The sequence below is a fragment of the Atractosteus spatula genome, chromosome 21 (genome assembly GCF_055471065.1).
Source record: "Atractosteus spatula isolate fAtrSpa1 chromosome 21, fAtrSpa1.hap1, whole genome shotgun sequence".
Classification (NCBI taxonomy): domain Eukaryota; kingdom Metazoa; phylum Chordata; class Actinopteri; order Semionotiformes; family Lepisosteidae; genus Atractosteus; species Atractosteus spatula.
Window position 1 is genome coordinate 16,943,068 of NC_142726.1, and position 22,731 is coordinate 16,965,798.

At 47.9% G+C, this 22,731-nt stretch overlaps 1 protein-coding gene across 3 annotated transcripts in view; it reads right to left on the reverse strand.

Moving 5' to 3' along the window:
• The window catches only part of nlrc5 (NLR family, CARD domain containing 5), a 35,316-nt gene that overhangs the window by 3,578 nt on the left and 9,007 nt on the right, over positions 1–22,731 (reverse strand). Inside the window, exons 8-48 of one of the 3 annotated variants that reach the window (XM_088939232.1) lie at positions 22,559–22,642; positions 22,214–22,303; positions 21,726–21,788; positions 21,538–21,588; positions 20,958–21,041; positions 20,560–20,643; positions 19,968–20,057; positions 19,345–19,413; positions 19,044–19,100; positions 18,798–18,881; positions 18,229–18,312; positions 18,015–18,104; positions 17,718–17,765; positions 17,523–17,591; positions 16,590–16,673; positions 16,391–16,474; positions 14,811–14,900; positions 14,234–14,293; positions 13,860–13,943; positions 12,334–12,417; positions 12,110–12,199; positions 11,871–11,936; positions 11,536–11,595; positions 11,105–11,188; positions 10,836–10,919; positions 10,656–10,739; positions 10,251–10,337; positions 9,911–9,982; positions 9,347–9,397; positions 8,789–8,872; positions 7,726–7,809; positions 7,363–7,446; positions 7,040–7,123; positions 6,770–6,856; positions 6,318–6,401; positions 5,064–5,156; positions 4,892–4,975; positions 3,874–3,957; positions 3,413–3,496; positions 2,434–2,517; positions 1,683–1,766 (exon numbers count right to left, since the gene is read on the reverse strand). In XM_088939232.1, the coding sequence (XP_088795358.1) occupies positions 1,683–1,766; positions 2,434–2,517; positions 3,413–3,496; positions 3,874–3,957; positions 4,892–4,975; positions 5,064–5,156; positions 6,318–6,401; positions 6,770–6,856; positions 7,040–7,123; positions 7,363–7,446; positions 7,726–7,809; positions 8,789–8,872; positions 9,347–9,397; positions 9,911–9,982; positions 10,251–10,337; positions 10,656–10,739; positions 10,836–10,919; positions 11,105–11,188; positions 11,536–11,595; positions 11,871–11,936; positions 12,110–12,199; positions 12,334–12,417; positions 13,860–13,943; positions 14,234–14,293; positions 14,811–14,900; positions 16,391–16,474; positions 16,590–16,673; positions 17,523–17,591; positions 17,718–17,765; positions 18,015–18,104; positions 18,229–18,312; positions 18,798–18,881; positions 19,044–19,100; positions 19,345–19,413; positions 19,968–20,057; positions 20,560–20,643; positions 20,958–21,041; positions 21,538–21,588; positions 21,726–21,788; positions 22,214–22,303; positions 22,559–22,642 (3,231 nt within the window). Of the gene's footprint in view, positions 1–1,682; positions 1,767–2,433; positions 2,518–3,412; positions 3,497–3,873; positions 3,958–4,891; positions 4,976–5,063; positions 5,157–6,317; positions 6,402–6,769; positions 6,857–7,039; positions 7,124–7,362; positions 7,447–7,725; positions 7,810–8,788; positions 8,873–9,346; positions 9,398–9,910; positions 9,983–10,250; positions 10,338–10,655; positions 10,740–10,835; positions 10,920–11,104; positions 11,189–11,535; positions 11,596–11,870; positions 11,937–12,109; positions 12,200–12,333; positions 12,418–13,859; positions 13,944–14,233; positions 14,294–14,810; positions 14,901–16,390; positions 16,475–16,589; positions 16,674–17,522; positions 17,595–17,717; positions 17,766–18,014; positions 18,105–18,228; positions 18,313–18,797; positions 18,882–19,043; positions 19,101–19,344; positions 19,414–19,967; positions 20,058–20,559; positions 20,644–20,957; positions 21,042–21,537; positions 21,589–21,725; positions 21,789–22,213; positions 22,304–22,558; positions 22,643–22,731 lie in introns of all 3 variants that reach the window. The other 2 variants (XM_088939231.1, XM_088939233.1) reach the window with 2 other exon arrangements.

Here is a 22,731-nt window from a genome sequence, read left to right on the forward strand (position 1 = left end):
GGTCAGGACTTTGACTAGGCCACTCCAAAGTCTTCATTTTGTTTTTCTTAAGCCATTCAGAGGTGGACTTGCTGGTGTGTTTTGGATCATTGTCCTGCTGCAGAACCCAAGTGCGCTTCAGCTTGAGGTCACGAACAGATGGCCGGACATTCTCCTTCAGGATTTTTTGGTAGACAGCAGAATTCATGGTTCCATTTACCACAGCAAGTCTTCCAGGTCCTGAAGCAGCAAAACAGCCCCAGACCATCACACTACCACCACCATATTTTACTGTTGGTATGATGTTCCTTTTTTGAAATGCTGTGTTATTTTTACGCCAGATGTAATGGGCCACACACCTTCCAAAAAGTTCAACTTTTGTCTCGTCAGTCCACAGAGTATTTTCCCAAAAGTCTTGGGGATCTTCAAGATGTTTTCTGGCAAAACTGAGACGAGCCTTTATGTTCTTTTTGCTCAGCAGTGGTTTTCGTCTTGGAACTCTGCCATGCAGGCCATTTGTGCCCAGTCTCTTTCTTATGGTGGAGTCATGAACATTGACCTTAACTGAGGCAAGTGAAGCCTGCAGTTCTTTGGATGTTGTTGTGGTTTTTTTTGTGACCTCTTGGATGAGTCGTCGCTGCGCTCTTGGGGTAATTTTGGTCGGCCGGCCACTCCTGGGAAGGTTCACCACTGTTCCATGTTTTCGCCATTTGTGGATAATGGCTCTCACTGTTGTTCGCTGGAGTCCCAAAGCTTTAGAAATGGCTTTATAACCTTTTCCAGACTGATAAATCTCAATTACTCTGTTTCTCATTTGTTCCTGAATTTCTTTGGATCGCAGCATGATGTCTAGCTTTTGAGGATCTTTTGGTCTACTTCACTTTGTCAGGCAGGTCCTATTTAAGTGATTTCTTGATTGAGAACAGGTGTGGCAGTAATCAGGCCTGGGTGTGGCTAGAGAAATTGAACTCAGCTTTCCAAAGATGTGATAAACCACAGTTGATTTATGTTTTAACAGGGGGGGCAATCACTTTTTCACACAGGGCCATGTAGGTTTGGATTTTTTTTTCCCTTAATAATAAAAACCTTCATTTAAAAACTGCATTTTGTGTTTACTTGTGTTATCTTTGTCTAATATTCCAATTTGTTTGATGACCTGAGACATTTCAGTGTGACAAACATGCAAAAAAATAAGAAATCAGGAAGGGGGCAAACACTTTTTCACACCACTGTATGTCATTCTTCCACAGCCTAAAATCACACAATAATAATAAAATAGTGTTATGGAGCACATTGTGTGCATGTGTTTGTGTGTGCACGTGCGTGTGTGTATGTGTTCCTGTGTGTGACATCCCTAGATGAAAATAACTTAACATCCAGGTCCCATTACTGCTGGGGTTACACAGAAACACCGTGCTCTTATTAATATTTAGTGAGCTGAGTCATTTAATTTAACTTAATTCATGGACAGCTAAAGCGTGTGTTTGCTAAGAAAGATATTTTGTCGGAATTTATTACAGACATTTTCCTGCAAAAACTAATATCTTTGAAACCCTGTGAATAGCTGCAGTCCGTGGAGTGAGAGCAGCTGTTTCCCTGTCTCCTCCTGTATCTCCAGCAGCCCCGGACGCACACCCCTGGAGAGGAACTACTGCCACGTCTTCTTTCAACGGTAAGAAAATGAACTCTAAAGCACGACTCACTCCAGCTTCCTTAAAGACTTCATCTGGACCAGGGCTTCTGACAGCTGCAGTGTCCCCTTCGCCTCAATCTGGTTCTCCGACAAGCTGTTAAATCAAAGCGATGCTGGTCAGAGACGCCAGCTTGCATCCACACTTGAATATACAGTGCTGGTCTGTACACAAAAACACAAGAGCTCGTAAAATCACATCTAGTGAAACACAAACCCGAGAGTACACGTGGAAACCACATGGCAGGGCGTTTAAAACTGGCGCTGCTTTTCCAAACGCGGTGTTGAAGCCCCGGCTCTATTAGCTGCTAACTACCAAACAGGCGAGACGGGCTGGGGGGCCTCCTCTATGGTTTCTATGTTTTTAGCTAAGGAATTTTGAATACACTAAACTGAAATGCTGAATTTAAAGGCACATGATAAGAGGGAAAGAAAATAACTAAAACATGGTTTCAGTCTTAAGCGACCTGGGCACTGCAGTAGTCACTCTGGACAGTGCTGGTAAGTCAACTGGCTGGCCCAGGAGTGAAGGCACAGGCCCTGGATGCTTTGCTAGGACATTCGTTCCCAGTTCACACTTCAACTCAACGTTTCAGGGTACCGAGCCCCTTCTGCACCCTCTTAAGGAGAAGACATCAGTAGCTTCTACTGATGTAACTCACTGTCTACCCTCTGTACCTTTAGACAAACGCGTCTGCTAAGTGACTTACTATTCCTGTTCTAAAGATATTCCAATGTATTGCGGTGTTGATTGGTACGTGTACCTGATTTCTTCCAGGTTGCCACAGAAGGACAAGGCTCTGCACAGCTGTCCTCCTCCCTCAGGACCAATCCGGTTGGACTGCAGGCTGCAGGCAGGAATTGGCAAGGAAAGACAACACACAGGATAAGGACAGGAGGCCCCAACATGCTCCCTCCAGGAAATGAGCATTCAGGCTTGCAGCGTGAAACACTTTCTGACCCACTTGCTCTCCTGAGCTCTGAGCTGGGAAGAACATCCTTCCTGTCCCATTCAGACACCTTATCTGAATCAGTAACACTGTACATCTTTTCTGTACAATAGAGGCCACTGTCACAATCGTCATCCCCCCTCTTATGGGCGCTCCGACCCTTTCGTATTTTAGTTGATTACATGCACCTGCCCTGTTTTGTTGGTTAATATTTAAGCCTGGCGCTCCCGCTATTCCTGGCTCAGCACTGGGAGATGGACGCCCGGAAGCCCGCCTACAGGCGGATCTAGGAGAGACCCGATGGCGTAGGCTTCATCACGGTGTCCTGACATCCTGAGTCCAGGGCTCGGAGCGCCTGGCCTCGTTACCCTGGTTCTTATTCCCTGTCCGTGTTCCGGATCCCTTCCTGGTTTTTAACCTTGTCTGTCTCGGATGGATCCCCCGGTTCCTGGACTCTGGACTGCGTCCCGGTTTCCCCCTTTGGACTGTCTGGATTTGTCTGCCTGCACCGCGCCCCCCGAGCACCGGATCACTGCCGTCACGCCCCCCTGTCTGTCAACCCGTCCTGATCCTCTACGTCTCTTCCCTGTTGTCCTTCTCCACTTACTTCCGGATTATACCGTCTGCATAGGGTCCTGAACTGCGCTACGGGACTTATTTTATTCCCCTCTCACCCTTAAAATGTGCTTAATGTTTGAAAGATAGTTTCCTAAGACCATTTCAATGATTCCTGTCCTTTTCTTTAAAAGCTGTGTCTATTCCAGTCATGCCCCTGTGGGGTCTAGGCACTTACTTCAGCACTTTCAGGTGGGTCATTGCACGTAAGACTCCAGCCAGCTTCAGCGCTGCAGTGTCTCCAAGGGAGTTGTTGGCTAAGCTGATTTGCAGAGAAAGAATTAGTTCTCATTGCAAAAATGCATTCAGGAAGATCATTGCTGTACGTCAGTCACAGAGCACTGAAATGGAAAGCTCTGGATTTAAAGCTCTGGATTTCCTCCAGAAGAAAAATCTGTCCAAAATTACCATTATACTACAAGAGTCAAAGCTTTTGCAAGGAAGATTGTGGGCATCACTTAGGTTGGCTCACATCAATAAACAAATTAACAATCAACCAATTTAACCTCATGCTGAATCTATTAGTTACTGTAAGTAATTAAGCCAAGGAGAACAGGCCACAAAATGGTGTGAGAAAGTCTAGGTCACACAGGACAGCCCCTCCTATTCCACTCTGCCCAAAACCCGTGTGCTCCTTACTGGATCTCCTGAAGAAGCCTGCAGCTGGACAGAGCCTCGATGAGCTGCTGACCCCCCGCTCCACTGATCTGGTTGTCAGAGAGGCTGGTGGGAGAAAGCACAGAGGGTGGGGTCAGAGGAGAGGCTGCGACAGCAGAGCGCTGCGTCACGATTGTCATCCCTCCTCTAGAGGGCGCTTCGACCCTTTTTGTGTTTTAGTTTCATTATCACGTTCACCTATCCCTGGTTTCACCGTATATTATTTCAACCTCGTGCCTCTGAAGCTCAGGGCTCTGCATTGGAAGACGGACACCTGGAGGCCCGCCTAGCATCAAGTCGCCCTACGTCCGTGGCTTGAAGGCATAGGCTTCCAATCGGCATCCTGACCAGCTGATGTGACAATCTATGTGACAATCAATATATCAATAATGTTTTTATTTGTACATATTATCAATTTTTAATCTTATATAAAGATTGTTACCTGTAAAGATCATGCTGTAATTTGTCAATATTTTTGTCAATTTTAATGTTTAATTAGCAAATGTCGAATTATGACTATCTTTTGATTCTGTGGCGCCTGGCCTTGATTCGAGGCGCCTGGCCTCGTTTTAACTACCTTGTCCCTGATCCTGTTCCTGTTTTTATTCATGTCTTGTCTTGGATGGATCACCTGGTTTGGGATTTTGGACTGCACCCTGATTTCCCCTTTGGACCGTTTTGGACTTGTTTGCCTGCACTCCCCGCTGGCACCTGGATCACTGTCGGCGCCGTCCCCTGTTCGCCATCCCTTCCATTCCTCACCATGTTTTCCAGTCACTTCCAGATTATACCGTCTGCACAGGGTCCTAAACTACACACTTCACGGGAGTCAGGACCAGCTCCCGTTACACCCTGTGGTCTAAACACTGTGGCACCAGGTGATAAGGCTGAACTCTGACCAGACCATGGACCATGCGAGGCCCACGCCTTTCTGTTCTCTTCCTTGCAAGCTCTGTGGCTGCTGTCCAATCTCCCTGCGGAGACAGTGGTCTCTGCCCACCTGATTCTCCGCAGTCTCTCCCACAGAGGAATGTGCCGACACAGCTCCAGCACTCCGCTGTCTCCCATCCGGATGCCATTCACCCTGCAGGGGGAAACAGCGCCCAGCGATCAGGACTGCACCTGCTTCACACGCAGGGTCTATACTAGCAGCTGCCTTTCGGATCACCCACTCTATTTCCTCAATCCTGCAGGTCTTCATGGAGCTCAGCAGACCCAGGACTCTCGCGCTTCTGCCCTCCGAGCTGGAGACAATCTTATTCAAGCTGGAATTAGAAAACAGAGACCTCAGCCACAGAGTCACAGTCTGAATGATCACATGTACCTTCTTTCTAAGTCTTATTGTTCATGCAGGAACCCATGAGTTTGAAGGGAAGCAAGGAGTCACAGCTAAATCCAGTGAAGATTTGAGATGAAAACAGCCCCCTCTGGAGCACACTGAAGGAAACACACACACTGTGTACTTCCCACGCTGTTGTAGAAGGTTTTATTGTTCAAGTCCAGCCGCGTTATTGCCATGAATGTGGGTTTAAGAGTAATCAATTCCCTTTGTGATCTGGTAGCTTTTCCTGATGATGCTATCCTGTGTTTCAGCTATTCCTGAGGTGTCACATACAACAGCAGGTCACGGAGCGGTGGTTCTGTGGCTAAGGATCTGTGCCTGTGGCTGGAAGGTTGCAGGTTCAAATCCCGCAGCTGGCAGAGGAATCCTACTCCGTTAGGCCCCTGAGCAAGGCCCTTAACCCCCAACTGCGTGTGTGTCTGTGTGTCTCATGGAGAGCAAGCTGGGGTATGCGAAAAGGTGAATTCCTAATGCAAGAAACTGTATAGGGCTAATAAAGTGATGTTATGTCATGTCATTTACCAAACCCCTTTATCCCATATGGTGTGGCGGGAAGCTGGAACCTACCCAGCAAGCAACGAGCGCAAGGCAGGGTACACCCTGGACGGGACGCCAGTCCATCGCAGGGCAAGTGCAAGCCAATCATACATGGGGACAATTCGGAGGCCACGGTAAAGGCCGAGGGGGGAAATTTGGCCTGGACACCTGGATAACTCCCTACTCTTTTCGAGAAATACCCAGGGATCTTTAATGACCACTGAGAGTCAGAACCTCGGTTTAACGTCTCATCCGAAAGAAGGCGCCCACTACAGTCTAGTGGTGGTACCTGGAACAGATGAGGAAGATTCAGTACTTGACTCTCCCTGTCTCACTCACACTCACTCACAGAAGAATGGGTAGACAGACAACCCTGCTTAGCTTCAGTGGGCTGCCAGTGGAGAGCTACAGGGTGATATGTCTGACAACAGCAGGTGTCTGTTTAAAAAGACCCCAGGCCAGAGATTTCTGATTTCTACAATTTCTCAATTTTTTAATCAGATAAACTGATGCCATTCAACCAGCGCAGGTTCAGTCTTCGGCTTACTTTAATTTTTTCACAGACTCCATGCGCAGAAGTCCCTCCGTCAGACAGAACAGGCCACTGTCATCCAGCTGGATGGAGTTTAAGCTGGAAACGGACAAAAACAGAGACTTAAGATTGGATTTCCACTGTATTTACAACACTCCTTAATGGGCATTATGTTCTTCCCTTCTGATTTAGAGCTTAATTAGAATAACTTTCAGCAAAAAATTGCCAATGCTGCCACCTGGCGGCCTTTAAGAAAGAAACACTTACACAAGATTCCAAACATTCCTTCTGCAAAGAAAACCGTTCATCTCTCTGAGGAACTCACTCGAGTTCTGTGAGAGTTGGTACTGATGGCGAGACAAAAATCAGAAAAGAAAGAGAATTCCGATTCTTGTTAACCCACGGTTCATACTGCTACTACTAGAAACGGCAGGAACAAGAGAAGTCAGGGAGAGATCACAGCTTACTCAATCTCCTGTAGACAAGGACACTGGCACAGGCCCCGAACAAGCTCGAGCCCGCCCGCTGTGGACACACCGGAGCACTGGGAAAGACTGAAGGAAAGGAAAATGGAAAGACAAACGTTATTTATCACATGGTGCATTCAAGTCTCAAATTCTTCATTTTCGCAAATGCTTGTGTCCTCGTTACTTTCCTTCCGGAGAAGAAGAGTTCCGGTACGCATGAGGTGAAGGCCAGGATCAGCCCACACTGCAGGCCTGGTGATCAGTACTCACTTGATGGCTGTGAGGCGAGGCAGCTGTGGGAAGACCTTTGCTAGCGCCTGAGCTCCGTCGTCGCCCATCGTACTGTGGGAGAAGCTGGGGGAGGCAAGACAGCACAGCTAATGTCCTTCTGCAACACTGCCCGAGACTTTCCAGCTGGTCTGGATTCGACTGCCTCCCTCATCGCCGTCGGGCAACACCGACATGTTAAGACACCCCCATGATCCTCTGTTTGTGAACCGGTCTTTATCCATTTTCATTTGAGGTTTTCTCAAGCAACCATACAAAACGACACGACCCCCCCACACCCGCAAGAGAGAGCCCGGCTGTCTTACTTGAGGCTGCCAAGGCCAGGACACCTGGCCAGCCCCTCTGCCAGCAGGGCAATCTCTGCGGCAGACGTCAGCTTCGACTCAAGGCTGAAAGGTAGAAAAGTTTTCTCTGAGAAAGCTTTTTTTTTTCACTAGTCAAAAACTACAATGTGGTGTGTAATAACACTCTGTAAATTCAACATGTATTTTTCTGCAGAGTCACTGAATATCATTCATCGGAGATATAAAACAGGTTTTCCAAACTGTCACAGGTCTGCTGTTTAAAAAATAATCCTAACTTGTCAACAATATCAGGTATAATGTAATTCACTTAGGTCGGTTCTGGTAGCAGCAACAGTGAAGTACCTGTGATAAATAGCGTCTCACCTGAGCTTTCTCAAGTTTCTTAACTGAGGCAGGACAGAGGACAAGATTTCAGCTCCTTCCTTACCAATGCTGTTGTGGGACAGGCTGGATTAAAAGAGAGATGACAAAGATCTATCAGGTGATTAACTCTACAAGCCACAGGCAAGCGATAAAAAAGCTACCTGCAACAGATCGTACAGATTCACAGACATGCACCCCAGTACTCTGAGTGAACTTGGGGCGCTGTGTGTTCAGACGTGCACCCCAATAATCATAGTGATCCTGGGGAGCTGTGTGTGCTCAGACATGTGCACCCCAGTACTCTGAGTGAACCTGGGGCACTGTGTTCAGACATGTGCACCCCGGTACTCTATGTGAACCAGAGGCGCTGTGTGTTCAGACATGTGCACTCCAGTACTCTATGTGAACCAGAGGCGCTGTGTGTTCAGACATGTGCACCCCAGTACTCTGAGTGAACCTGGAGAGCTGTGTGTTCAGACGTGCACCCCAATACTCTGAGTGAACCTGGGGATCTGTGTGTGTTCAGATATGTGCACTCCAGTACTCTGTGTGAACCAGAGGTGCTGTGTGTTCAGACATGTGGACCCCAGTACTCTGAGTGAACCTGGGGAGCTGTGTGTGTTCAGACATGTGCACCCCAGTACACTGAGTGAACCAGAGGCGCTGTGTGTGTTCAGACATGTGCACCCCAGTACACTGAGTGAACCTGGGGAGCTGTGTGTGTTCAGACATGTGCACCCTAGTACTCTGAATGAACCAGAGGCGCTGTGTGTTCAGACATGTGCTCCCCAAAACTCTGAGTGAACTTGGGGTACTGTGTGTTTAGATATGTTCACCCCAGTACTCTAAGTGAACCTGGGGCACTGTGTTCAGACATGTGCACCCCAGTACTCTGAGTGAACCTGGGGAGCTGTGTGTGTTCAGGCATGTGCACCCCAGTACTCTGTGTGAACCAGAGGCGCTGTGTGTTCAGACATGTGCACCCCAGTACTCTGAGTGAACTTGGGGCGCTGTGACTGCTCCTTGGCTGTGGGACAGGTCAAGGAGAAGGGTTGATACTCACTCTAACTCCTGGAGCTGTGGGCAGTGTCTGCTGACCTCGCGGAGGAAGGAGAGGTGTCGTCCCTGCAGTCCGCAGTCTACGAGGCTGTCAGAGACGCAAAGCACACAGGGTTACTTCACAACCACGCACCTGGACGATCTGCTGCACAAGAAAGAAGAGGAAGATGGCGCAACTGAGCTCCACAAGACGCCTGGCCTGGTACAGAGCTGTTTCCCTTGCGGTTCTGCCAGCACAGGTTCCAGCTACCACTGGCTCTTAAACCATGGAATTGTCTGTAATGGATTAGTAATCTAGCCAGGTAATGAAGGAGCTGGTGGTACCTGGAACAGATGAGGAAGATTCTGTACGTGACTCTTCCTGACTCACTCACACTCACTCACAGAAGAATGCGGACAGACAACGACCTTTGACCCAGAGGACTGGGGCAAAGAGGTAACGAGTTCTGACCTCAGAGGAGTGTGGTGAAGAGGTAACGACCTCTGACCCCAGAGGACTGGGGTGTAGAGGTAATGACCTCTGACCCCAGAGGACTGGGGTGAAGAGGTAACGAGTTCTCACCTGATTGACTTCACTGATGACTCTGAAAACTTCCCTACTCGGCTGCCTTCCCTGAAGCACAAAACCACACAGACAGCAATGGTTAGACCAACTGTGAACTCTCACAAGCTACTGTGGTTACGCAGGGCAGGTTATCAGGGAGGTAGCTGTGGTAGCTCAGACAGCAAGGGCATCTAGCTCCTGACCTCTATTTTCTGGGCCAGGTAAACAAATTCACAAACCGTTCACTTTCAGTGTCAAGACAAAATGGAAGGTCCCGGGTTCAGTCCTGGGTAGGGGCAAGCAATGTAGCTCTAATTCCTTCCAGATGGCTCCCAGGTCCACTCAGCCTGCGTTTCAAATGAGTACCAGGGTTAATCCTTCCGGGGGTAATAGGCTGGCCGGAGCATGATGCTGATCTCATGACTTCCACCTCCAGTGTCGGATGGCCAAGAAAAATGGTGGCCCTTGTACTCCTATTCCCCCAGGGGCCTTTATGGCCTGAAAAGGGGACCTAACCCATTTACCTACCTAGGTATCTGGGAGAGCAATGAGTTCCTTTAATCGACTGGGGTTTTGCTTTACCTGTCACAAGCAGAAGCCTTGTCCCCAGCACTGCAGCTCTCCACAGTGACAGTGACAGTGTTTCTGTGGACCCTGAAAAGGCACAGCAGGTATTAAGTGGCGATTAAATCACAATTGTAGACTGCAGTTTACTCCAACCACATCAGAACCCCAGGTGTGCACGGTGTACGCCTGAATGTGAGTTCCTCTATGCTTAACATGTTGCAGGGATTGTAATTTAAATGGCCATTTAAAATCATGGATGCATGACACTTAAGGAAAAAGAACAGATCGTGGTGCCTCTAACGCCTTCGAAAGTTTGTACGTACCTGTCTTCATCGTTAGGACGCGACAGACTCACCTGATCTCCTGGATGTTTGAGTTGACGCTCAGGCACCCGCTGACGAAACAAACAGCCTCCCCAGCCTGTATCCATGGCTCTTCAGCTCTGACACAGAGGGATCGGGGGCGTTAGTGGACTGTCTGAGACTCTAGCAGCACGGGCACACCGAGTCACCAGCAACTGAGTCAGACAGCAAACCCAGCACCTGCTGGCCGGGGTCCACTGAGAAGGAGGACTTGGCCATCAAAGCTCGCTTTGCTTTCTGCGATTGGCAGGTCACTATCGTGATCTAGTCTGTCCTCAGAAGACAGTTGTGCACACAAACACACCCTTCAGCAGGTGATTTCCACATCGGTCATGGACCTTATCGTTATCCGGAAACACAGGGCCTCCCTGGGCCTACTGACCCCGACTCTGTCTCACCTCAAAACTAGGGCCTCAGGACAGCGGGTCAGCTCCTTCACTAGGCTTTCGATCGCCTCCAAACTGAGGCCGTTGTTTTTTATCCTAATGAACACGGATAAAATAAGGTCAGAAATCTTTCACATTTCGTCTGGATTCAGCTGCTTGTTTAACTGCGGGGCGGCTGCGGACAATACATACTCCAGCTCCCTGAGAGACGCCAGCCGCGCCAGTGTGTGGGTGAGGGCCTGCAGCCCCTCGCTGTGCAGGGAGTTACAGGACACCCTGAAACGACAGAAACCGACAGCCTCGCTCACAAGCTCCTCCACTGCCCAGCGGTGTCAGCCCAGAGCTCCCCACTTCACCATCTTCACGAGCAAGTCAACAAGTAAGCCGTCCACACAGGATCAGCCCTGGTTCCACTGTGCTTCTTCGCCTGCTCCCCTCCCTCCTGGTTCCCGCATACTCACTCCAGCTTGGCTAACTGGGTGCACTGGTCCAGCACGCCCGCCAGCCTGGCCAGGTGCTCCCTCTGGAAACAACACTCCCTGAGGCTGGAGGAGGAGAGACACGGGCAGAGATCATGAGGGAGAGAGGTACCGTCGACTCAAGAGCTAGAGAACAGATTTCTGTTCACATCAGTGAAAGGGGACACGACCAGAAAATCGTTTTATTTCCTGGGTACCTATATTCAGTGCATCTTATAGGGATTAAAGGAAGAAAAATGCCTTAGAATACATTATAAAGACAACGGTATTATGTCCAGATGAGTAATATGCACATCACAAATGATGAACTATTCTATGAGGCATCTTTAAAATCAATCTCCTCAAAGCGCTCACGTTATGTTAAGCAGACCATAGTAACAGAAATGAGAGCACAGGGCAGGTCTTCTGGGTACCTGATTCTTCTCTGGGTGCCGGAATGTCCTGTACGCGCTGCGCTGTGGGGCTGTTCTCTCCTGGAGGAGCACAGACAAGCAGGGCAGTGACTTCATCTCCTCTCCTCCCAGCACTCCCACAGAGACAGAGGCCAGGCGGACGAGCACTGCCGGGAGCAGCTCAGTGCTTTTTGCAGTTTGAGTTCATTTTTTGATTTTCCCAATAAATCTTACAAACTGGGTAATTCTCAGAAATATATGTGCTGAGATATATGAACTCATAATATGAATGTATATGACGTCTGTGTTATTACCATGTAACAAATGTTACAACTAAAACATACAGTAACAAGTACCTGAAGGTTTTGTTGTTCTCCTCTTCATGCTTAAACCATAGCAGGGACGTTTGCTCAGCTCCTAGGCTAAAGAAGGAAGAAAACGCAGAACTGAACCTTGTGACTTGAGTATCATGCAGTCTGTGTCTCCAGAAAGGTTTAAAGCAAAGTGTGCAGACCTGGGTGACACCAGGACAAAAGTGCAGCTTCCTAACTCTGCAGTGTGCTGGGAGGGGTTTAACCACAAGGGAAGAACTCACCAGACATCGACCTCCAGCACTCGCTCACAGAGGCTCATGCAGCTGAGCAGACACAGCGCCCCCACCTGCGTCAGGCTGTTATTGCTGAGACTGCAGGGAGACGGGAAAAAAGAGGCAGACGTTTGATCGCTGGTTAGCGTGATATTCATTCAACACCCCTGCTGTCTGTCGCAGCACCGATTACAAAAACACTGACAAGTGACAAGAAAGTAATAATAACTTACTTGACAACATCTGAAATCTGGAACTTAGGTAAAAACTTCAAAAAGCATTCTATACCCTCATCCTTCAGTAAATTACTGGATAAACTGAAATATAAAATAACACACAAAATAGCGATGATGATTACAATGTGTTTGCTGAAAAGAGAAAACACAACTTAATTAGGCATTGCAAGGTTAATGCACACGCTACTAGAGTTACACAGAAAAATATTAAAAATATGTAACAAAACAGTGCTTTGAACTGCGACGTGACACTACTTCAGTTCAGTTTGTTCAGTTCTGTTTATTGTCATACGCACAAGTGCAATGAAATGCTTATTTGCATGTGTGCTCCAATGCAAAGACATTAAAGGAATCACCAAAAACATAAACTCAGAACAGCAGCAGCAACAACGAGTTAAGTAACATACAGCTTAAAAAAACATCAGTGTGAGCCAGCGGTAGGGGTAGGGTTCAGTAATCTGACAGCTTGTTGGAAGAAACTGTCTCCGAATCTGGAAGCTCCTGACTTTATGCTCCTATATAACCCTTACCAGAGGGAAGGGGGAAGAAAAATGAGAAACCAGGATGACCTTAGCCATACTTCCAGCCTTCCTGAGACAGTGAGCTGTAAAAATGTCTGAAATAGAAGGGAGCTGTACTCCAATGATGGACTGGGCTGACCTGATCACCCCCAGACAACAAGCTGCTGCCAAACCACACTACAATCCCACATGTGAGCACACTCTCAATAGCACACCTGTAAAAGGTGGTAAGGACAGTTTAAGATAGACCAAATCTTTTCAACAGTCTGAGGAAGTAAAGGCACTGTTGTGTCTTCTTTGTAGCTACATGCTGGGACCATGTTAAATCATTAGTGATGAAGGGAACCACAAACTTGAAGCTGCTAACATCTCAACAGCCACCCCATTGATGTGAACAGGGGTGTGGTCCCCACTCTGCTTTCTAAAATCAATGACCAGCTCCTTGGTTTTGCTGACAGATTATTGTCAAGGCACCACTCCACCAGGTTCCTGACCTGATCCCTGTAGGCTATCTTGTCATTAGCAGGGATTCGGCCAATGATGGTCGTGTCATCAGCATATTTGTAGACGGAATTGGAGCTGTGTCTTTTCACTTTGGGTTTATCTTCTCATCCATCCATTATCAGAGAGATACAGGTGGTTGTGCCAGGATTTGAACCCAGAACCCTGGAGCAGCAGTGTTGAGCTCCACACTAACAGAATACTGGCTCTTGCTTACTCAGAGGTAGTGAGTTCACCGTGCCACTAGGGAGACCAACTACTCATAGCAAGCCAATGATCACACCACAGCTGACTACATCTCGGGTTAATTCACAACGAATGAGATTTTAGTGAATGTGGTGAGATGATGAGATTCATTAATGTCTGTATTTGATGTGATGCGATTTGGACATGAAAAGGACTCCCTTGGTGTGCGGCAAAGTGCTCCTGCTTCACAGCCTGGGGGATTCCAGGCCGAGCTGCTGGAGTGGACAGATGGAAAAGGGCTGCAGCCATACTTACTCTACTTCCGCCAGATGGGGACATCTCTCCAGCACCGCTGCCAGCTCCTCCATGTGCTTTCCGCTGAGGGCATACTCACTCAACCTCAAGAACAAGACAAGACTGGCCATGAGTGAGAATCCCAGGGGACGTATCTACAGCTAGCTGTTTGACAGAAACCGTGGGATGACACAGGTGTAAGAGCACAGACTTATTTCTAATACATAAAAATATTTAGATATAAAAAAGACTTCTAAGTCTTAAATTCTGAGTTTCTTATGCAGGACTTAGTTTGTGACTCTCTTGACATGCTCATTCTTTCTCAATGCATCCCGGAACAGGAAGTTATGTCACACTTTCCAGCGCTACAGAGCAGGAAGTGACATCACACTTACCTGCAGGTCGCTTGTTCCACTTTGCCCTTGACAAACTGAATGAAGGCGTCTCCCTGGGGTCTGAGGATGCATTCGAAAATAATGAAAATGATTACCGAGTGGTGGGCTTTGAGTGATATCACTTTTAGGACTTTGTAATTCTTCTGTGTTTCTGAAATGTTGTGAACTGGGGCATATGTAAGTACAACAACAAATTCCTCTACAAAAATCAAAGCATACAAGCGCTTTCAAAGTGCTTATCCAGAATGTTACAGAGATCTGGGGAGGAGTACAGGAAAGAGGAGCTCATCTGCGAGGGAGTTGCAGAACTGGGGATGATGTCAGTGTTGTGGAAGATTTTAGAGATGATTCCTGGAGAAGAAGTGTTGGGAGAACAATTACAGGAGAGCTGCTGTGTTTTTTCAGTTGTATATTAATTGAATTCTTTTGTGGGGTGATTCGTTTTTCACAATTGTGAGGTGGGGAGAAGGGGGGGGAAGCGAGTTCTTTAAAGTCAGGCTCAGTAAGGAAAAAAAAATAACTTTGCAGTTTTTGGTTTTCAGAAAACAGGGCTGCGTGTTTGCAGCCAGGCACTTACCTCAGCTCCACAGCTCGGACTCTCTCACAGTCAGCGAGGCTCCTGACCAGCAGCAGAGCCCCGTCTGCTGACAGCACTGCGTTACCCACCCTGGGAGGCACAGAGGACAGGCAGAGTCTTAGACAGCTTCAGCACTGCTGCAACTCAGCTTACGAGACCAGGAATAAAGTGAAACCCACAGAGATCTTAATGGCATCGTTATCCCACAGAGTCCTGATACTGCAGGCCAAGCAGAAGCTCTAACCTCAACCCTGTCAAAATCTTAAAAAGCTCACCTGTTCTCCAAGTCAAGTGAACACAATTCCTCCATTTCATTAATAATGGGAGACTTAAATGAAAACTGGAGTCCCAATTTCACAGACTGGTCATTAAACCTCGGTAACAGAAAAGATTTGTTGATGGTATAGAGTTTACAAATGTCAAATTAAGCACAAAATTGTGAAATTTGTGAAAGTACTGTAAGTCGCCTTGTTGTCTCAAACCCCCAGTCTGGCCACAGGCGAGAGCGAGAGTTCCCACGAGTGGCGACGTCTTGCGGCCCTTCCTGCTCACTAGTCCACGTAATGTTAACAAGTAAATCAGATTTGTTGGTCAGACCAACTGGAAGTCAAGAGCAATATTTCTATTGTAATAAAAAAACCTATTCACAAGCCTGCGTGTTTACAATGTAATAGGGCCACAACACGTCTCCAGAGATTTTGTTGCCTCGTTCTGAATTGCAGAACATGGCGCTGCGCATACCTGGAAATTTCACCTATTTTGTGATAAGCTTTACAATTTACTGTGTTCGTTTTACTCTCATTGTAGTGAAATGCACTCATCACAACGCTGAGTCTTTCTAACCCTGAAATCTGAAAATAGTGTTGCAGTTCCCCTTTAACGAGTACCAGTGGTGCCATATCTTATTACCACTCGGAGAGGCAATTCCAGCTCCCCCCCCTATATTAGCCAGAGGCTCCTACCATTCTGGGCTCAGCTTTGGAAGATGGACGCCTGGAAGCCCGCCTACCAGCGGGTCCAGAAGAGACCCGACGGCATCGGCTTCACCACAGCGTCCTGACCATCTGGGTCCGGGGCTGGGAGCACCTGGCCCCGTTACCCCTTTTTATTCCCCGTCCCTGCACCGGATCCCGCTCCACTTTTGTCTTGTCTGTCGTGGATGGATTATCCGGTTCTGGACTCTTGCTTTCACCCTAGGTCTCCCTTTTGCCTGTTCGCCTGGACCACACCCCCCTGAGCACCAGTGCACCATCGAGACGCCCCCTGTTTGTCTATCAGCCCAGTGCCCAGTCTTCTCCCCCCCCCCCCATGTCTGTTTCACTCCCTTCCGGATTGTACCGTCTGCATAGGGTCCTGATTAATGCATCATGACAGTTTTGTTGTTTGCATTGTTTAGCTCTAGCTTTGATTTTTTACCGAGACACATTACAAGCCAATTGAGTTCAGGCAGGGTGAACGCAGATGGACAGGGTGGTAACTCTGGGAAACTAGAGTGTTTCTGACAGCCTCCTGCCTGCACTGTAACAGGCCCAGCTCTCCGCAGGTGAAGAGCACCTGAGACAGTCAACTTGGCTTCTTACTTCAGCACTTTCAGCCACCGCATCTGAGGCAGGTGCTTCAGAAGCTTCTCGATGGACGCCTCGTCAAGGACATTGTCAGAAAAGCTGGAAAACAGAGGTCAAAGCTGTTGTAATGTGTTGCTTTCTGTCACGTTCAGTGTTGACACCCCAGGGTCGCTGTGAGTGAGCTGTGAGGGGCGGTGGCGAGCCTGTGACTCACTCCAGCTCCGATAAACCCGGACATCGCGTCAGGCGCCTACACAGCCCCTCCATGATCGCAGACTGAATGTCGCTGTTGCGGACACTGAAAAACAGGAGGGAATTTCATTACAAATAACCAGGTGTGTCACATGACATGATGAAACACAACATCTACCAGTGGGACAGAAGAGACTATACATTAGTATTTAGCAGTGTTAGTATTAAAACAGTATTAGAATATGCATTAGTATTTAGCAGTGTCAGTATTAGAACAGTATTAGAATATGCATTAGCATTTAGCAGTGTTAGTATTAAAACAGTATTAGAATATGCATTAGTATTTAGCAGTGTCAGTATTAGAACAGTATTAGAATTTGCATTAGTATTTAACACACTGTTACAAAAGTGACAGGGTGGTTTCACAGGATTGAACCCTATGCGGAGGCTGGGTGAGCGAGTTGTGGTATCTACTCAGGCCGTGTGGTGTAGACAGATTCGTAATCCAAAAAACGTGAGCTTGAGTCCGTAAACCAAAAAGAGCACTATACCGTAAGACCCAGCGAAGAAGCCGAGACACGATCTAGGAGTCGTAGTCGAGAAGATAAGCTTAAGATCACTAACCAGAATAAGTACTTTCGCGAGAGATCCAACGGAGAGCCAAAGACGTGATCCGAGAGCCGTAGTCAAAAGGTAAGCCGTAGTTCAAAACCAGGAAAGACACACAAGGAAAGCGCTAGCAGAAAAGGCGGAGGTTGAGCTCACTAGGTAACACCCGACACTGAGCAAGGTAGGCACTGTGGAAAGGGTTTCAGTATTCAGGTGAGTGGAGGCGTGGTGGTAATTGAGAGGTTTGACTGGTTATCTTGTCCTGAGTGAATTACGCTTTCCCCCCGTGGGTGGAGGTAGAAGCTTGCGCACGAGACTCCGGTGCCATAACGCTCTCATGCGGTACCTCAGTCTCCTGCCCTGGCTCAGGCCATTCTCCGGTGGGGCCGCCTCCTCAGAGAGGACACCGCTGGCTCTGCTGAAAGGACATGATTGTAGTGTATCAGCACGACAGCAGTACTGCTGTCCTGACAGGAGAGTAAGAACAGCTCCGCCGAATGCAGGGGAGCAGACAACCACGCTCCTTAGTCATAGATGGTACCTTGTACTCCTGCGAAACTCCATCACCAGCCTCTTGCTACCCCCATCACTGAAAAACAAGCAACATGGAAACATTTAGTATAAAACAAGAGATCAGCAGAAGAAAGACACCCTGGAACAGGAGAGGGTGTGGGCACCTGCAGCGCTCACTTCTCCACTTGAAGACGTTTCCTGAGGAGGAGACGTGTGCTGATTCTCAGTATTGCCAGCAACAAACATGACAGGATGCAAAGGAAGTCTGCAGACAATCTGAGCAGTCTTCTTTCCCAGGACAGGTGCTGGAGATGACTCAACGTACCTGACGTCGACCGCACACATGGTCCTGCAGGTGCGGAGGGAGTCAGCCAGACAGAGCACGCCGTCCAGCGTCACCGCGTTATCGCTGGCACTGCGGGGGGAGCAGAGCAGGTGCTGAATCACTGCTGAGTCCCCCCCGGCTTAGTTCTTAACCGCAGGCGCACGCACCCACAGGGTCCCGGCAAGATCCTGCCCGAACATCTGCATGAACTTACATGACTTCCTGGAGCCCTCGCAGGCCAGGCAGGGCCTCAGTCAGCTTCTTCAGACCTCCGTTCCCCAGCGCGTTTCCAGACAAGCTGCAAAGCCACAGGCAGGAAGAACGCTTAGAGATGCATGTGTGCAGAGAGTGCACATCTCCCTCTGTTCTCACCCTGCATGTGTGCAGAGAGTGCACATCTCCCTCTGTCCTCACCCCGCATGTGTGCAGAGAGTGCAGAGAGTGCACATCTCCCTCTGTCCTCACCCCGCATGTGTGCAGAGAGTGCACATCTCCCTCTGTCCTCAGCCTGCATGTGTGCAGAGAGTGCACATCTCCCTCTGTCCTCACCCTGCATGTGTGCAGAGAGTGCAGAGAGTGCACATCTCCCTCTGTCCTCACCCTGCATGTGTGCAGAGAGTGCAGAGAGTGCACATTTCCCTCTGTCCCCACCCCGCATGTGTGCAGAGAGTGCACATCTCCCTCTGTCCTCACCCTGCATGTGTGCAGAGTGCAGAGAGTGCACATCTCCCTCTGTCCCTATTGGAGCCCACCTGCCTGAAAACACACACAGCTCCTACTCACTCCAGGATCTCCAGGCTGCTGCAGCTCCTCAGGGGTTTCAGGAGCTTGTCCAGCTGCTCGGGCTGGATGCCGCAGTTTGTCAGCCTGAGGAAGTATTTTTGCACAGTCAACAATATTACAAACAATTCCTCTTGTTCATAATTACACCTCTTCTTTCTGTTATCATTCACACTTTTCCTCTGACATTCCAATTGGCAGAAATGCTAGAATCCGAAAACAAATACAAAAAAAACTTTAAAGAAATACCTGAGTGTCTTAGATATCCGATTTTCCTCTGTGGCATGGGGCTGGGTGACATCATCCCTAAAAAGACATAAAAATAAATTATATTTAGAAATAGTCTGTTATGTCCCAAGCACAATTGTATCTTATTGCTGCACCCAGTTCAATCAGCAGTGTAAATCATGACATAAATCAAAGCTCTGCATTTCTCTAATGAAATGACAAACTGCCATATATCCTAAACCTTAGTGCTACAGCACTTTGAAACATCAGGAGGAATTCCCCCAATACCTGCAGTGCATCAACAGAGGAAGGCATTGCTCACCCAGGAACTTGTTCTGGTCCCTGTAGCTCTCCCGCAAACCTTATGATCACCTTGCTGGGTGTCTGGAGGCTGCGAGACCAACAGCGTTAGTTAATGAGGGAGTCTGCTGGGCAAGCTGTGTGTAACAGCTCCCTCTCACTCAGACAGAATGGGTCTTTCTTACACAAAAATGGTTAAAAACCACAACAGACCTGACATGACAAGAGCAAAGGCCCACTTTCGTTTTGCATTTTAGCACTTTTTGCATTTCGTTTTGCAGTCCTGCTGCTCAGGCTTGAAGCTGCCAAGCATAACGGAAGCTACACACCAGCAGGATGCTTAGCGACACACATGCAGTCTTTGAAAAGGCTTCCTGCAAAAAACATTCCATCACAGACACACTCTAGTGATGTCATATAGGAAGGGCTGCTGTCTGGGATTGACTGCAGAGCTCATTCAGTCGCTCACTGACACTGAAGCCATAAATTCCAGACCCCAGAGCAACAGGAAGAACAACACATTGCAAGGCCCTGCGTTAAAAACATGGATTCTGTTCTGGAGGAAAAACATTTCTGAAGTTGTTTTTTTCCATCATCTCAGGATCCCCTAGTCCAGGCACGTGAGGAAAAATCTGTTCTCGATACCTGACGTCCACAAGGACCACCCTGGGGCACAGCGCCAGCGAGCGGAACAGATAGCCTATCCCATCCACAGAGATGCAGTTGTTGCAGAGGCTGAAAAGGCAGAAGGAGCCCATTAACTCCCGAAACGCTGCATTAACACAAGCTGTGTGAACTGTCTACATTTAAAAGCACAGGTGCCACAACAACCGACTTCACTGACATCTCCGCCCACCCATACGAGGAACGTCCAGGGCAAACTGCTGCAGCTTTTGTGCAAGTGCACCCCTCTGGCTTTACTGAACTTTTACCACAATTGCACCAGACTCTACTGCACTTCTCTGTGCTCTTGCCTTGGCGTGCCACCACTACTTTTCAAAACCACCTCTTATCAGCCAAGTACAGGGAGTGAGAAAAGTGTGCTGGAAGATCTTCATTTATCAGCACTCTTGTAAAAAGCAGCGTGTTCTAGACTGCAGAATTACTCGACATCAAGTGTCTGTGCATGAAAAAGTCCCTGGACCCGAAGAGTCGCAATAAAAAAAGGTGTTGTACTGACTCACAAGGATTTTCAAAACTGACTCTCAGGGGATTTTTGCTCTGTTGTCTAACTCACGTGATCTGTGTGGAAACAATAAGCTGAGGCAGGAAGTCGCACAGTGTCATGAACCCATCTTCTTGCAGTCCGTTCCCAGATAGCCTGCAAACGCAGAGCAAAGACGCTCACCAGACACGACCACTGGCTGCCCTGAATACGACAGCTCAGTCGCATCGATTTCTGCCCGACAACCCAATGTACCACACAGACAGCAAGCGAGGTTCAGAGATTCATCTCACACAGAGATGGACCTAGAGAACACTGAGTGTCTGCAGGGATGAGTAAAGGACTGAATTTCAGAGCTTGATTAAGAAATGCGTTCATGCATGTTTACATCACTGTTAGATCTTAGCTTCCACCCATCAGCCAGTTCTCCTGTGAAAGAGTTTCTCCTTAGAAAGATAGAGCGCACTTACTCAATTTCAGAAAGCCCTGGGCACCTGGTCAGGATTTCACACAGTATTTTCAGCTGGTTGGTTGTCATGCTGTAGTTCAGAAGGCTTGGAGGCAAAAACCAAAAAGAAGGCAACAAATGAAGAAAAGGAAAGAGAAAAAGAAATGAAGAAAGGAAAGGGCAGGGAAACTGGGATATACAGTATACAGTATCTCTAGTCCTCAGTCCTACTGTCTCCACCTGGGCCTTAACCTACAGTACATATCAATGTATGTAATCCCCTTTGCTTCATTACATTTTTGCTTTCAAAATGACACTTTTCCAACTACTTTGTGTCTATTAATACCACCGTTTAAAATTTCAGCCTCAGACACACCAACCGAGGAGTGAGAGCAGACTAGACATCCGTTACAAACCCTGTACATTTATTAAGAGCTGAAAGATAAAGAAAGTCAATATCACGTTGCCTGCGATTACGAACTGAGCTGAAGCACAACAAACCAGAAGACCCAGTGTTCCCTCAGGACTGGGACTGAAGAAGGCCATGGCTGTGAGAGCAGTACTCTCACTCCACCCTGCCCGAACCCAGGCCTGAGCCTCACCTGAGTGAACGACTGGCGCGACAGAGACCGACGTCTTTCCTGTCCACGGACCTTCAGGGGAACAAGACAGAACACAGAGAGATGGGCACAATCAGCACCTGGAGAGTCGGAGAGGTGCTTGGTGGGGAGGGACGCCTGGTACCCGGTGGCCCTGGCATGCCCAGGTGTGTGATTTGTAAAAGCCATACCTCTCTGTGTCTGCCAGCCCCACCGATCCACTGGAAAAGAGGACTTCCGCCTCCTTCGCTCCACTACGAAAAAGGACAGAGAAATTACCCAGCCCTGGTGCAGGTACTCACAATACTCATAATATTCACGGTATTCCTGTCTGACTGGGGCTCTCCTCAGACATGACAAGAGTCTGTGCCGATTTTGGAGCGCAGCTCTCAGGTGGAGCAGCCAAAAATGAGAAAGGGAACCCTGTGCTGATTTGAGTTTGTGGCCAGTCGTCTTGTTTATGTTGGACTCTGTTTCACTCTAGTTCTGCTTTTCCTCGGTGAGTGAGCACCTTGTACCTTTGCAGGGGACATGGATATGGGCTCTGTGTGCTCGGAGAGCAGGGTTGCTTCTTCTGCAATGCTGCTGGCTTACAGTGCAGTGCACACACGGTAAATAGGAAACAGTTTACAAAACTCTTAAACACCAACCCACAAGTGCTAGCCAAAACAATACTTACTTGACACGTATTTCTTCAATGTTTAAACACGAGCACATTGATCTCACTAGTATGAAGATCCCATCCAGCGTATAGGCATTGTTGCTTAAACTGCAAAAGAACAGTCATTATGTTTCAACTTCACCCTTAACATTTGCCCACAGTAAACATCGCCATTTCCCAGAAACCCAGTACTCCTCATTTTTAAACATGTTTTGGCAAAACTGGAGCTATGTCCATTTTTCATAATCACCATCAATAAGCATGATTCTGATATATGAAGAGTATATATAATTTAATGGCATATTTGCTTTATTATTTCAAGTAAATCTATGAACAAAAACATAAGAGGAAGGAATTGCTCACATCACTCTCCTGAGGGATTTGAACTTTGGGAAAATGTTCGCAATTTCTTCCAGACCCTTGTCAGTCAGATAATTTTCACTGAAACTGAAAGAAAAATTTGTGTAAACAAATTATTGTCACCGCCCAGTTAAAAAGGTTTAAACATTTGCGTGTGGGAGTTTAATCAAAAAGAA